Source organism: Corvus brachyrhynchos, unplaced genomic scaffold (genome assembly GCF_000691975.1).
Source record: "Corvus brachyrhynchos isolate BGI_N302 unplaced genomic scaffold, ASM69197v1 scaffold83, whole genome shotgun sequence".
Classification (NCBI taxonomy): Eukaryota; Metazoa; Chordata; class Aves; order Passeriformes; family Corvidae; genus Corvus; species Corvus brachyrhynchos.
In genome coordinates this window covers 928,781-945,028 of record NW_008238464.1, presented here as the reverse complement: position 1 = coordinate 945,028, position 16,248 = coordinate 928,781, and the positions used below count along the sequence as shown (strand labels likewise).

The following is a 16,248-nucleotide window of genomic DNA, read 5'->3' as shown; positions in this document are numbered from 1 at the left end:
AATTTTACAACACAGTTAGACATTCCATACCACATTCCCACTGGTGTATACTTCAGGTGTTATTATCACCTTTCATTGCCAAAAGCCCACATTTCCCATTTCTAAATTTTTCAGCAGAAGAACTTGTAGCATACTCTATATTGTCCAAAAGTGAAAACTTGATCTCTTTTGACATTCCCCATGCCATTTAATATGCCGAAAACTAAAGTTCTTGGCCTGAGGCATTAAAACTGGTTCATCAAGCAAGGTAACATAAAACCACTCTCTATTCTTAGCTCACGCTACCCCCGTGAAGACTGCGGCTCTCTTTAAGTTCCTATAAAGGGATCTACTGAAGAGCAACTGGTCCCTTAGAAAACTCAAGGCCTAGTTTGCTGTACATTAGCACACAGTTACTGCTGTAGTTAAGGCTACAATAGTGACTGACTTGCATATACATTTCCAAATACTCATTGTTGTTGCACATCCAACTATGAAACTGCACTGGTGTGGCTGCAGTTGTAAACATTTCACAGGCATATCCTTATGACTGAAGGATAACTTCCCACTCAGTGGGCCTTGTATAACCTCCTCAAGCAATACGCATTGCTTCAGTGAGGAGGAGAGGTGCCTAAAATAGATACCCAACTTCCTTCCCCAAAGTCCAACAATTTCACAAGCACACTTTTCTGTTTCAAATTAAATTAGCATTCACTGAGTTAGTTTGTGGTAGTTACAGAAAAAAGAATGCCTTTAGGCTTTTCATACGTTCTTTAGCTAATAAAAAGCCAGATAGTAAGTACTTTGCATTTGTAATTTAAATTCTGCCAAAACTGTGGAGTATCACAAGAAACATGTACCACCAAGACAAAGGTGAACTGGACTACATTTTTGGTAGTAATTTTTTAATGTCTAAAACCTATAAAAAACAAGGATTGAGGGTACTTGTTCCAAAGTTCATATGAAACAGAATGTAATTTGCATTTCTCAAATACCTTAAACTAAGTACAGAGAAATACCATGTAAAGGAAACTTTTGCCACAGAAAAAATCAGAAGTTTAAACATTAAAGGAATTTTTGAAAAAATTGAAGCATGTAGTAATTTGAAGTTCACATACAAAGCATTTAAAATCATGTTTACATTCAAAACGTGCCTGAAGTTTAAAATACCTGCATAACTGCATCATTTTTGCTTGTAAGTTTACCTAAATTTTAGAAATACACATGGATGTTTCATACTTGTCTGGAAATACCAGCATGAATTAACATACTTCTGAATGGTTTCTGCTTAGGTCACAATAATTTTTATATTATTTTTACACATAAATCTCACATTGGACAGGAGTGTTGATCTGCTGGAGGGAAGGAAGGGATCTGGACAGGCTGGACTGATTGGGCCAAGGCCAACAGCATGACGTTCAACGAGGTGGTGCCAGGTCTGGCGCTCACAACAACCCCAGGCAGCACTACAGGCTGGGGACAGAGTGGCTGGAAAGCTGCCCAGTGGAAAAGGACCTGGGGGTGCTGGTCCACAGCAGCTGAACATGAGCCAGTGTGTGACCAGGTGGCCTAGAAGGCCACTGGCATCCTGGCCTGTATTAGCAATAGTGTGGCCAGCAGGATGAGGCTGTGATCATCTCCCTGTTCTTGGACCTTGAATCCCATGTCCAGTTTTGGGCCACTCACTGCAAGGAAGACACTGAGGTGCTGGAGTGTGTTCAGAGAAAGGCAGTGGAGTTGGTGAAGTCTGGAGCACAAGTTTTATGAAGAGCAGCTGAGGGAGCTGGGGGTGTTTACCCTGGAGGAGGGTCAGAAGAGACCTTATCACTCTATAACCACCTGAAAGGAGGCTGTAAGCCAGGTGAGGTTGGTCTCTTTTCCCAACCAACCAGTGATAGGACAAGAGGAAAATAGCCTCAAGCTGTGCCAGGGGAAGTTTAGGCTGGACATCAGAAATAATTTCTTCACTGAAAGGGCAGTCAAGCTTTGGAATGGGCAGTCCATGGAGGGTGCGGAGTCACCATCCCTGCCTGAAGTGTTCAAGAAACAACTGGACATGGCACTTGGTGCGATGGTCTAGTTGATAAGGTGGTGATTGGTCAAGGGTTGGAGTCAATGGTCTTGGAGTTCTTTTCCAGCCTTGATGATTCTATGATTGCTAAATTTAGTAAGTGTAAATCTACAACAGCCTGTTTTACAATGGCTATTAGGAATTCAGAAGTGCCAAAATGTTCATAAGCAATTTTCTTAATGCAAAAAAAAAAAAAAAAATATTCCAAAAAAGCATTAATGTGCATGGAAACTGTCTTCTGGGTAAGAAAAAACCTAGGAAACAGGTTTTTTACTACTAATAGCAAAACAACTTCCAATATATGTGTTAACAGAGGCATAAAGAGACACATCTGCAACAGTTATACTACACTCTGGAAACAACATGACCAGCATATAAAAAAACAGTTAAAAAAGGTGTTGCAGATGGTCATCTTTGTGAAGTTACATACTGCTTTGCACAAGTTTCAGCTTCAAACCTTGCACATTGGTTTTCCTGCTTCTGTTTAGCTAGAGTAAGAATAGCAGTGCTAGAAAAGACAAGCTTCCAGTAATAGCACTGCCCACACAGAGCCTTTTGAAGAGCCCTGCACACCACACTGCCAAACACTCCACCCAGACCTGGAGCCCAGCCCTTTGTTCCAGCAGTGCTGCAACACCTTTTGCCTGACTCAGCCTCTGGCACCACAGCAAATATGCATGGAGCTCACATTTTCCAAACTTCATTCTTTCCAGTGTGGTGGACTCCAACAGCAGGGCTGGATTGTGAACCCCCCTTGGACCATACCAGCTTAACCCAAGGGACCTCCCTCCCGACCATGTATTCTAGATCTACCATGCTTCTGGGAACATCATGCGCTGACAAAGGCAGGGCACTTCCTCAGGAAGGGCAACCCTGAGAACAGAAGGTCTGTCCTGGCTATATGGAGCAATGCAGGAAGACAGAGAGAGGGAGTGAAGAACACAGCATCTATCCCACAATCTCGTCGTAGAAAAACTGCCTTGCTACAGTCCTATTTGAAAAGGAGAAAAGGGTTTCAAAATTGCAAAGCATGCTATCCTCAAAAGCAGAGAGAAGGAAAGATGAATGCACAGAAAGCCGTATGAAGACGGCCATACCTTTACCTTGGTATGTGACATCATAAAATAGAGAGTGAAAACACAGGAACAGGTAAGAAGTTATTTTTTAAGAAAGTTATATTAATTGAAGCTGAAAGTCAATGGAGATGTGTGACAGTAGCAGACAGAAGATGCTGACCTTAACAATTCTAAGACCTGAATGAATGCTAAGGTAAAAAGACTCCTGACTTTGAGCTAGCACCAAGATGTTCATCACATGGAAACCCAGAACTTGGAAAGCTTGGGATAAGCAAGCCTTACACATGGAAGAGTTTGCTGTGTAAGAAACTGAGTATTTTCTTTAAATTTCTTTTCATTCACACATGTGAAACATATATGAGTATGGTCCTGGTATAAAGCTTTGCAATGCAAAATATGGAAATAAATAAAGCAACTGTATCAGCCAACCAGAGCAAAACCAATCATTCATTGTGCAAATAAAAAACCACTTGTACAGGTCCCTGCATTTACTAATGAATTTTAGGCATGTAAATAACATAGTAACTATTTTAGCGACACAGTAGGCTTGCAGGTCACAACTCTACCACCCAACCTGCCATTCCACCTTACGTGGCAAGAGCCACTCTGCTGCAGAATTGCAAAAATTCTCTGTAACAGGTGTAGTACCCATCACATTGTGATACAGTTTAAAAAAAATTTAGTTACACAAGTATACTGTATAACTACTAGTCAAATATGTGAATTCCTACAGCTTGACTGGCTCACATTTATTTTAAAGAAGTCAAGGTCACTCTGATCACTGGTCTACATCAAAAAGAAAAAGTACTCAGCTATCACACAGAAAAGCTTACTACTGTAAATTATTTTTTCATGTTTGGTTTTAAGGAAGATAAATCATGCACACACAAGAACTGTCAAACTCCTAGAGGGAAAAAAGTTTTACTGCCTTTTCCTTCTGATTTATCCTAGGTCTTTAGAGTTTTTGTTTCACACCAGTCTAGATGAGTGCTACTGATACATCTTTCCTTAAAACGTGTAAAAACAGTAATCTAACTGACAAGATCCAGAGTGGACTACAGCCAGGCTGCTGTAGTTTTTCCTACTTATTCTCCTACTCCTCCTCATTTCTCCCGTTTGGCTAGGCCAGGGAAACAAAAGGACACAACTCAACTTGCTGCAGGAACAATAAACCACAATGCAGCACAGACCACTACTGGAGCAGGAATAAGAGACCATGGCAGAGCTTTTGTTCTGCGACTTCTAATGCATGTCCACATAGCAACATGCAGAGGCACCTGTCAGGTCTGGATCCCTGAAACCCTCACTCCTAAGAAAGCAGCTGGACAGCACTTCTGTAACATGGTATGAGTGAGGGAAAAGAAGTTTGTCATACAGGAGAATTGCTTCTCCTAGCGCAAGAAAAGGTTTCACTGCAGTTGAGTTGCTAATAACACATCAGAAAAGCCCTGACCGTTTCCTCCTCCCCATTTTTTAGGTATTCAGTCCAATGTGGGGGGGCTCACAGCAGCTTTGCTCCTCCTTAAGTTGGGCAGCTACAGCAGAGAAGTCCTTGAGCAATTCACACTATGTCCCTAGCCTGCAAAACATCCTGAAAATGGCATCCAGCCCGTGGTGTGTAAAATGCTGAACTGCTTGGGGGGAAGGCGTGAAGGAGACAGTTTAAGGTCAGAGAAGAAGTTTGTGGCAAAAGAGAAATGAACCCAGATCCTTTGAAGCCTCAGACAGCACAACAACTACTGGGCTACATTCCCTCTATTATTTTGGAACTTGTGCTGTAAGCCAGAAGAGCAGTTTGTGGCTTCCCTATTAGAATTCTGTAACAGAACAGTTTGAATAACTGGAAAAGAATCTTTGTTTGCTAACTCACAGAAGAATAAAGTCTCAAATAACTTTTTTTTTTTAATGCAAACCTGCAAACCTTTTGAATTTTTAAACTGAAATGAAGGTTTCAGCCCATCACAATCTTGCTTCTAGTTAATCTTGACTTCCAGACTAATGAAGATAAGACAAAAAAGGTTCAGACCTGTCAGCAATACGCTCTGCGAATACTGTTAAGTGAAAGAGAGCTAGTTTTCTGTTTCCAGAATTTATGTCAGAAGTAACTGGCATATAAATTCACCAATTTAAGTCACAATCTTTTTTCTTAGTTCAACAATCCATCTGCCACAACAGATACCAGCAGGTATTGTGACTTAGTACTGAAGTGTCTTCAAACCCGTGCCAGATGTTAGTGAATGGCAGGTAGAAATTACATCCCTGCTGTCAAGTCTGAATATAGGCTGTAAGATTTCTGACACTGTATTATGCTACCATCTACTGGTTCATGTTAAATTAAACCTCTGAACTTTCCCTTCAATTCATTCACGCTCAAAAAAAAAAAAAAATCAGTTTCTACAGAGGCTTAAAATTGCAAAATATTAATTTGAAATTTTCTAAGGCAATTTCACAGTTCTACTCAACTTTTGTCTTCTTTTTATTAAGCAGATGGAAGAGTGACTATTATATACGTTCAGAACATTTTTAATCAAGATACACCAAACTCATCCACTCATTTACTTACATTCGGCTAGTTTCAATGTTCTCAGAGTGAGGTTCTCCTGGTGATCTGCAAAACCAGACAGAAAACCTTAAGCATTGCTTCTACTTCTAAGTCAGTACAATATGAAGAGTTACGAAAGATGGAATGTGATAAGTGTATTATTGCCACTAAAAGCATCAACTTTTTGATACTTGCAGATTAAATTTCTCAAACTCTAGAATACAGTTTATAACATAAAACATGATAGTATAATTAAGCCAAATTTCCTTAAGAAGGAGAGCACTTTTTCCCCACTGCTTACACAACAGGAGTCATTAAGGAAGAGATCTGCCAGTACTTCTGCATTCAGGCTGCACAGTGCACCAGTTCTGGGCTAATTCTTCATAACCACTTCTGTAACCAAAACGTGTACTCAAAGACTATCAGTGATCAACTGCAACCAAAAATTCTTTACAAAGCTGGAGTCTAAGAAGTAGCAGCTTAGAAGCAGGGTCCAAAAGAATCTCAAAGCAAATCTCACATCTCTCTCCACCTGAATTCATGGAGCTAATCTCACAGACAGCTTTGTTTTCTTCAATCCAGCCAAGAGAACAGCCAGTAATATTCAGAATTAAGTGTTATTGCCTGGCATTTTTGAACACACAAGCAGCACCTGTGTTTATCTTGACAACCCCCACTGACTTAATTTACAGAGTAATTCAAGGGGTATAGCTCCATACTAACTTCAGTAGACTAAATTATAGTTATGTAGCTCCTCTTTATTCCCATCTTCCTTAAGACAGCACGGATGCAACAGTTGACTTTTTTTTTTTTAGACAGTATTTTTCTTCTCCCTTTCGGACTTTCCCCTAACCAGTGAGTTTGTAGCCAGACATGCCAGAAGACAAGGCACTACAAATGCAGCAGTTCTGATTCCCATCATCGTAGGATGCCTTGAAATCATACTCTAAAAGACCTTACGGAACCTTCACTTGGGTACAAACTTTGGTACAGTTGACCAGAACTGCCATGCTGGAAATACTGTGCAAGGAGTGGAAAGAGAGCACAGTCATTACAGTAAAACTCTGCAGCTTGGATGAACAAAAATGTCTTTCATGACAGCTTTCTAAAAACAGAAGTGAGCTAAAATCTGCAAATAGAACTAACTTTGCAGGTTTCACCAGAGTCTGCTGCGGGATTTCAGTTAGGACAGATAAGCAGACTTTCCCATAGCTTTACAGGGAAAAAAATCTTTACTTACAGGAATGCAATTTCTAAATTTCTCTATTTACTACATAACTATCTATAATATTCTGAACGCTATTGGAAATCTCCAGTTGTAGCCTGATAGATTCCTTTTTTCCTGTTTCATTGTGCTATTTTACTGGATGGTCTCGCCTATTAAAGCTTGGACTGCTCTCTAAATTCTTTACTAAAATTTTAGTTCCTTTTCTGAAGCACCAGATCTTAACAATATTCTGGATTCTACCAAACAGACCCAGTGCCTGGAAGGTATTTCTGGCAGACAACTTAGAATTCCTAGGCTAGCTGGATACTGTGCAGTGACAGATGATGCAGAACACAGGAAATTATTTGTTTATATTTCATTAACTTATAAAATTTAACTGACACTAGGGACAGAATTCTGAACTTCCTATCCAACTAATTTTATACTCATGCTTAAAATGTAAATACCCTTTTAACTGGAAAATAGCATAAAAACTGCCCAATTAAAATTTTGGCCTCTATTTATTACCTCCAAATTACATTTCTCTTACTCATTAAATTCAGAACTGACAAGATAGTTGCTGACAAAAATATTGTTCAGCAGCAAAACAAATAAAATTTCCCTTCAACTCCAGCAACCAAAGCAAGCCTCTAAATGCTTAGTGAAAAGAACCTCAATTGTTTTTTCCCCACTTATTCACCTGGGCATGTAAGTGTTAGAAGCTGGAGCAGAGGAAAGATGCACGTTTATATTCATACTGGTTAGCTCCTCTATTTACTTCCAGGACTTCAGTAAACAGTAGCAAAAGGTCTGGACATTTGAGGCTTTGCTCTCTTAATTCTAGTATTGCGACATACAACACATTGAAGCTTTGGGAGAGTAGTGCTTTTAGTTGCTATGAAAATGCAAGGGAAATAGTGGTGTTAAAAGAAAAACATCAAGAATACTGATCACTTTCAGCCTTTAAAATAAATAGCAGTATGAAGAATTACAGAAAAAGAGCAGATTGGCATCTAAACTTTGCATGTGAAAAAGTTAGCCTGGCGATCTGTAGTACAGACATGTAAACACAGGTATCAGTATACCCAAAATCTTTTCCTATCCTCATCATTTGTGAGAATTTTATCTGGGCTGTAAAGAGACAGTACAGTTCATGTTACTGTATTGTCTGTTAACACAGACAATACAGTCTATGTTACTCTAAAAAAACCCCCCAAAAAGATGCTTCTGTAAGATAAACAATATAAGAAAAAAATACCATCTAGCTGGGTCAAAAAAGGTTTGGTCCTCTAAGGAAAGTGGTTCTGCAGAAAACAGGGTGAAAATTCCTTCAGCTTATTGTTTTCTAAAACATGAGCAGACCTACTATAACTGTGGTTTGCAGAACTATTAATGCACATATTAACTCGATTTTAAAAGGTTTCAAATGACAATGTAAGCACCTAACAAAATGAGCTTTCAGTACTCATTAAAATGAAGTGGAAGATCAATCTAATTACAGGTTGCACTTGTTTGCTGAGAAGCTATTTATTTTGCAATACCCAATTGTTTACAAACAAGATACCGTGTTATTTCCTGTGAGCAGGCAACAGTACTGAAAAACAACTATATAGTACAGCAAGACGTCCTTTCATCATGCTTAAAATCTGAAACAAGAGTTCTGTTCAGAGAAAATCTCAGAGCAAATGCTCTTAAAATTTCAGCTTTGAATTAGATTGTAGATACTGATCACAAGACACCAACTAATCTGAATACTGCAGTATGAGCTAGCAAATTCAAATGGTGGCTCACTTCCAACAACACAGGGAGCAACTTCTCCATTCTACAAGCCACTCCTTTTACCTCCAGTGTACCCCTCTAGATGAGAGAAGTAATGGTATGCCAGCTTACACATTTTAACACCATCAAGCCTCCTGGATAAATACTTTAAAAAAAAATTGAACAAATGCTTGGCTAAGTATGCTAAACAACTTATACAGAAATTCAGTATGACAGTAAAAATCACCAGAGACTTTTAACTGACAGTATTTTTCTTAAGAGGGATATCATGGAGCACCACAGTGCTTATATTTTAAAAAGTAGGCAGAGACAAACTAAGTGAGCTTTGAAATCACTGTTAGCAAGAGTGTAAGTCAACTTTGCCAGCTGACTTATCTTAAACAAATAATGTAACTCAATATTATTTATAAAACTAACTTCAAGCCATACAAGTTAAATACCTTAAAATAAACATTATAGTAGAAAAACTCCTGAGAAACAACCCAGTATGCTTCATGCTTACCTTTTACAAGCTGTGGCCATTCGGTGACATCAGGGTGATCACAATTTTGAGTCACTGATCAAAACCGAGTTGTCACACCACTCCTGTATCACGCTGGGCTAAGCATAAGCTTAACAATTCTAAATAAGTAAAAATAATTTAGTTAAAAGTCCTTAAAAATTATTTTCAGCCAATTCTCTAAAAATAATAAAAAAAACCAACATAAAAAGAAGAAAAATATTGATGCTAAGTATTGTTTTATCAGTGAGATTAAGACTTACATTCATTTTTTGCATGGCATTCTAACTTCTAGAGTTACTCACTGCAGTACAATCAACTGGTGAACTTGAAAATTCAGCAACTTATTTTTAGTCTTTCTAAAAAACCAAAATCCATACCCATCTCTTGGACCAGCAGAAACACCCCATGACAAGACAACAAACATTCAAAGATCTGGAATTGTGTGCATAAATATGAACTGTAATTTCTACCTACAATAAAATTCTGGTAGGTGTTTTGCTGCTACAGCTGGGTTAACATTGTTTCTTAGCAAGGCTCTGTTCCCAGGGAGCAACAAGTAACCTGAACTTTGTTGTGTGCCTCTCCCCAAAAAGAAGTAAGCTACAGCTACTAAGTTTCAGAGGAGCAACTTTCGCTATCTATAGCAAATCTTTTAGGTTCTTTGCTCCATTTATATCACATGTCCTCTCTCCTCTCCCTTAAACTTTCAAAAGTATATTTTACCTGTCAATTGTTTCCCGTGATCTGGCTCCACTGGTATAAATTGAAGGGTTGGTCCTTTACTTTGTCACGCAGGTGGCAGCCAATGATCACTCAGCAATACTCGTGCCCAGAGCGCCCTGGGACCACCCCAGCTGATTACTTCCATGGCTGAAAAGGAACCAGTTAGTCTCTTACCTACTGCTATTATCTACTCTAAACTAAAGTTAATGGATAACATATTTCCAAACATAATCCTCAACACTCAATTCATCCCATTCTCTCTCCCCCCCAAGCTCCTAAGTGCGCTGGAGAAAGCCAGAAAAGAAACAAGGCCTCTGAAGGAGAGTCAGATGACAAATAGCATTTCCTTTCTGCTAATATAAATTTTTGATAAATACTGCAATGTTAATATTGTATTTAGTAAATAAAAAGTTATCTTACTTTCTCTTAACAGCAGCAGCTATGAAGACAGACCTCTGTATAGTATCCTGATAAGTTTTATTCCTGTGGTAACCCAGATGAAACCCCACATTTGCAGGTTGCCATGCAGCAAAAGCCTCACACAGAATGAAGGTGCACAAAGCTATTGAGGGCACACCCGCAGCTCTCTGCAACACCTGCAGACATAACAATCTGGTGCAAATACTAAGAGAGCACATCAGACAGCTTTAAATATGTAGTAAAAACCATTTATTTCTTTACTGCACCTTCTTAGGTGCTTCAGTCCAACCTATACAAGAGTCGTGCAGTAAGATCTTAGCAAGGTTCATGATTTTCTAAGGTTTGTCAGAAAAACTGCCCAGTTTTGCCAATCTACTATAATTTGCCATTCTATCACAAACTCTGCACAGAACAAAATTTGTGTTAGTTTCAGAATGATGCTTATTAGTTTTATCACATACATTCATTGAGATAGGTAAAGTGCCATTTGATGATTTTAACATCAGTAATATTTGAGTGTTCTCATCGTAACACAAGTGCAGTTGACACAAGGAAAGTAAAAAAGAAGCAGGCTACCAAAAATCTCCAAAATAAAACAGAGGTTCTCTAGTACTTATGTTTTATGGGTGTAAATTGTCAAAGTTTAACTGAGTCAATGCTAGGAACATAGAAAAACAATTAAAAGTCAGTTGGACAGGTTCCTGATCTGTCAACATTACAGAACAGGGTAAGTATTTTCCATTTAATGTCTGCTGACTGTCAGCTGTACAGAAAGGCAAAACCTAAGATGCTGATGCAAAACTGAGAAGCTGTAAAACACTGCTTAATACATTCTGATTAAGACCTGAAAATGTCCAGTTTCAGGCAAGCCTTAGTTTTGAGGAAACAGATGCCTATTCTAAAGCTGCTTCTAGCACCTAGCCCAAGCAACTTCTAGTACACTGGTCAGAGGACAGTGGTATCATCTCTAAAGCTTCACTGGCTGGGAAGCCTGCACTCTGACTGCTGGAAGTACCAGCTCATGTTCTGGAGTGTGCCTGACCAATCACTCCCTACCTAGACTTGGTCCTGTATCACCCAGACTATTGGCAAAAACTTTCTACAGCAGATTTCCATTCAAATAGGAGTATTTAGAACACCAGGCTGCCATGAACCTTAGTAAAACAAAGTCTTCCTGAGGCTGTTTCATACGGGAGAAGTCATGAACACGACTGACAACAGTGAAAGAGTACATGAAGTGTTGGTGCTGGATTCAAACACCACCAGATTTTGGAATGTTAAAAAATATACATTAAATTGGCTGCTCCGAAGTCATAGGCAAGACAAGTTTGTTCCAAGGCCTGACACAGATCCAACTCCGTTAGTCAGATTTATCACACCACCGAACATAGTATCTACAGCACTTCTGTGATGGGAGGAGTATCTGAACTGTCACAAATCTCACTGAGCTGAAGTAAACTCATTGAAGCTTTGTTGTGAAATTTGTATCTACAAATTGAACTTATCATGGGTCAGAGCTTTGAATCAGGTAGTTTCAGGATTTCTGATTTGTTGCATGATACCTTGAAACTAGACTTTTACTGTACTGCAGTTGAAAATTCTCATGCTACTTTTCGCCAACATAGATGCAAAAAACCTTAATGAATCATTTTTCTCTTTTGTCTCCTTCTCATCCTACCTTCCCCATCTATCCTTGCTGCCACTCCTGTGGGACTGAATATGATTGGCAAGGATTCCCTAGCACAGATGAAAGAATTAATTTTTCTAAAACCTTACTCATTCATGCATCAGCAGAGTAGAGTCTGCTGGCAAAGAGACCAGCATGTTGAAACACAGGGTGGGTGGTGAAGGAGACTGCCACCAAAGATCCCTTATTCTGAATATAGCTCAAACAAAGGACATTTTGACTGCTTAATCCAAACAAGCCAGAAAAACCCTCCAACCTGGTTAAGAGAGTCAAAAGACACTACTTGATTAGGAAGGGAAAACCACACTGATGAATACACCGAGATCTTGGAAAATGGCATTATGGAGAATTGTGAATTGGTCTAAACCAACTGCTTTTCTGTCACAGGAATTTCTCTACAAAAAAACTTCTCTGTTTGAAACTTACCTTATAGAAGATGAAAACAGCAGCCCCAGAGCAGATACTTATTGGTATTACTCAAACAAATTCCCCTGGTCTTCACTGTTATGATCAGCATGGCTTACAGTTTAGGCTTTCACAAACACACTGAGCAGCTGAAGGTATGAAAGGAAATTTGTGGCTGTGGAGTATGTCTGAGAAACCCAAGATGGCTGCCAGGCTCTTTGGGACTGGGCAGGCCCTAGTACAGACACATCTGTGTCTGCCTAGCGACTATTTACTAGGGGTAGAATCAACCAGGACTGCAACAACCCCTGTTACAGTTAGGAAGACAATACACAAGGATCCATGTCTTCAAACCACGTATCTGAGAACTCTGTGACTTAACCTAGCCTTCATCAAAAAGGAATGGGATAAATAATGTTTATGCAGTGATTTGGAACAGCATCTATTTCTCCAAGATGGCACACAGGTGAATATTTTCTTAAAAGAATGCTCCCATCAACTCAAGGAGGAGTTAAAAAATGAGTGAAAGAACAAGATGTCAGGAAGCAACTTCATGCTAAAAGGCTAAAGGCTAAAAGCAACTTTGTTGCACAGTTTGATAAAATATACCTACATAGTTCATTAAACCCTGAAAGTCTACAAGCAGTAACACCAGGCAAGAAGAGGTCCCCAACTTCAACATACAGAACCTAAAGCCACACCCTGGAGATTGTAAATACTTATTCTTCAGCAACCAAAAAAAGGCAAACAATTTCCAGGTACCAATAATTTAATTGAACATTACATGGTAAACCTACTATGGTGCCTGGGTATTTGATGTTCACTTTCTGTGACAGCAGTGAAATCTGGCAGCTGATACATAGTATCTGATGCCTAGGAAGATCCCTTACAACATGAACACTATCCTTACTTAAACTGTAACTTCTGATTGACTTATTAAAAGAGTGGGACTTGTGGGAAGTGGCACTTGTAAGAATTTAGATTTCCTTTATAAAAGAATTTTAAGTTATCTACCCAAGTAATCTTTGATCCAAATTTTTTAAGATTCTCTTTTTGATCTATGATGAAAACAGGGGTGATTTACTGTACAATGAAGTACCATGATCTACATTACCTTCCAGTACCAGAATTTGAGTTGCTTAATTAAATGTAACCATCTCTCTCAAGAATATAGCACTGAAGACAGCTTTTGTATGTTTTCTCAAGAGTCCCTCTGAATGTCCCAAGAACGAATTTTATGTATTTCCAGAAAGACTTTGAGTACCACAATGAAACAGTCATGTATACAATAAGGAACTGACACCTAATATGAGAGCTGGCCTTTTAAAACTTGAGATTGAGTCAAATGTCCTGGAGAATATTCACCAAACCCCTAAATTCAATCTTAATTGTCATAAGTAGAAAAAATAATAACGTAATAGGCATGTTTGATTTCTTCATAAAGTTGGAAATAGAAATTATTTTGTTGCCTGCATGCTGCTTCCAATGCACAAAACATAAAAAGAGAAGTTTTCTTCATGCATCTAATTTGTAGGCAAAATTACTACTGATCCTACAATAAAATAAAACAGCCACTAATACAACCTGATCATAAAAATCCTAATGGAGCCAAAAAAAGCCCAACCAAACGATAATATGGACTCTATATGAATTTTTCCTACTGCATGGTAAACCAAGCAATTCTACTAGTAACAACAAATGCAAAATCACATTAGTTAGAAAACCAAAAGAATTGGGTTCTATCCTGGAAAATGCCAACCTAAAGTGACTAAAGCAGTCACAACTGATGCACAAATGTACACATGCTCCCATATATTACAAAAAGAGTGACAGATATGACTCATGAAGGGTCCCTGGAAGAGTGTCTGTTCATCTGCACAAAGTACTTCACACATCTTCCAAACTCTAACCCAGTTCTCCAATTATTCAATATTCTTCAGAAGTGTTCCAGAAGTAGTAAAAAAGAGCCACAAAGACAGCATGAAGACAGAAGAAAATGCCTTGTGATTAGACAATGAAAAGAGTTCAAAGTTAATCAAGCCTATCAATATAGATACTGGAAGAAACTAAGTCTTCTCATAGCACAAAAAGAATACATAAAGATCTTCCAACTGAAAAAAATGCATATGAAATCCTCTTGAATAGAAAATGAAAGCTGACAAATTCTAATTAGAGTAGGAACACAAGCATGCAGGATAATGAGAAAAATTAACACTTGAATAAATTATTTGGGATGGGAATCTGAATTTGCTACTATCTTCAAATTAAAGTTAGTGCTACTCTGGAATTTACATTTCAGTAAAAACACAAGTTACTGAGTTTCATAAAGGCAGAATTTTGTGCATCTCAATACAAAGAGATCAAACACAGGTTCATATAAAAGCTCCATCCTATAATGTCTGTATACTTACTTTGCCTTGATGTCAATACTCTCCACTGTACTGGTTTTGACTAGGATAAAGTTCATTTTCTTCATAGTAGCTAGCGTGGGGCTGTGTTTTGGATTTGTGTTAACACAGGGATGTTTTTGTTATTGCTGAGCAGTGCTTTCATAGATTCAAGGCCTTTTTCACTCTTCACCTCACCAGGCAGGAGGCTGGGGGTGGACAAGGAGTGGGGAGGGGTCACAGCTGGGACAGCTGACCCCAGCTGACCACAGAAACATTCCATATTATATGGCATCATGCTCAGCATATAAAGCTGGGGGAAGAAGGAAAAAGGGGGAATGTTCGAAGTTACGGCATTTGTCTTTCCAAGTCACCGTTACCTGTGATGGAGCCCTGCTTTTCTGGAGATAACAGAACATGTGCCTGTCCACGGGAAGTGGGGAATGAATTCCTTATTTCGCTTTGCTTGCATGTGCGGCTTTTGCTTTACCTATTAAATTATCTTTATCTCAACCCACGAGTTTTCTCACTTCTACTCTTTCGATTCTCTTTCACATCTCACTGTGTGGGGAGGTAGAGAGTGGCTGTTTGGTGTTTAGTTGCCAGCGAGGTTAAACTATGACATTCATAAATCACAGAGTAACAGAAGAATATCTGATGTTTGCTCCCATTCCCGCCCCTCAGGCCAAAGCTAGAGGCCTGTGTGTTATTCCCATTTTCTACAACTGCCCTGGCAACTTTGGATTCTAGATTCCGCCTTCAACATCTGTTCTTGGTTTGATATTTCAGTGAGATCATATATGTATTTTGTTCACCTTTGCAAAAGCAGGAAAGATCCAAAATTATCCTTAGCTTCGGCATTTTTCACTTAGACCACAGTCTGATTTTTGTCTTCCACTACAAACACACCTGATTTTTTTTTGCAGCAGAACCATTTGTTTTTGTTTCTATTTCAGTTATATTGTATCTATTACTTCAGGCTCCCTCCAAAATGATATAAAGCCATGAACAAAACGCCCCTTCTACACCAGTAGGTGAAATCCAATCACCTATTTAAATGTCTTTTAGTAACTCTCCTTTTACTGGCTACTTATCATGTTAAATTATTTTGCAATCAGGTAAGTTTTACAGCTTTGCTTCAGCATTACTATTCAAATTTTTATTCTGTCTGTCCTTCTGCTTATGCTCTGTTTTGATTTCTTTTGCCACCCATTTGTCATGCTGCCTTCCATGTAAAGCATCTTTCTGTTCACCAAGTTCTTCAGCATGTTTGCTTAAATATAATTTATATTAAAACCAAGCAACCATGCAATTCTGTAGCACAACATTCAGCTTTTCTGATGTTCCATTAGTATTTATTACTCACAATTTGTGGGGGATTAGAGGGGAATTCTTCATCAATTTATGAAGCACATACCATTACAAAGACTCAATGCATACATACAGTGGCAAGCAGTTAAACATCCAGAA

The 16,248-nt window shown here is 38.7% G+C and overlaps 1 protein-coding gene across 5 annotated transcripts in view; it reads right to left on the bottom strand.

Annotated features, from left to right (window-relative positions):
- UBE3A (ubiquitin protein ligase E3A) overlaps window positions 1-16,248 on the bottom strand; it is a 57,612-nt gene that overhangs the window by 33,974 nt on the left and 7,390 nt on the right. For 3 of the 5 annotated variants that reach the window (XM_017737003.1, XM_017737004.1, XM_017737006.1), the window contains exons 3-5: window positions 9,880-10,026; window positions 9,157-9,275; window positions 5,690-5,734 (exon numbers count right to left, since the gene is read on the bottom strand). In XM_017737003.1, coding sequence (XP_017592492.1) covers window positions 5,690-5,734; window positions 9,157-9,176 — 65 coding nt within the window. In that variant the 5' untranslated portion in view covers window positions 9,177-9,275; window positions 9,880-10,026. Of the gene's footprint in view, window positions 1-5,689; window positions 5,735-8,439; window positions 8,522-9,156; window positions 9,276-9,879; window positions 10,027-16,248 lie in introns of all 5 variants that reach the window. The other 2 variants (XM_017737007.1, XM_008635796.2) reach the window with 2 other exon arrangements.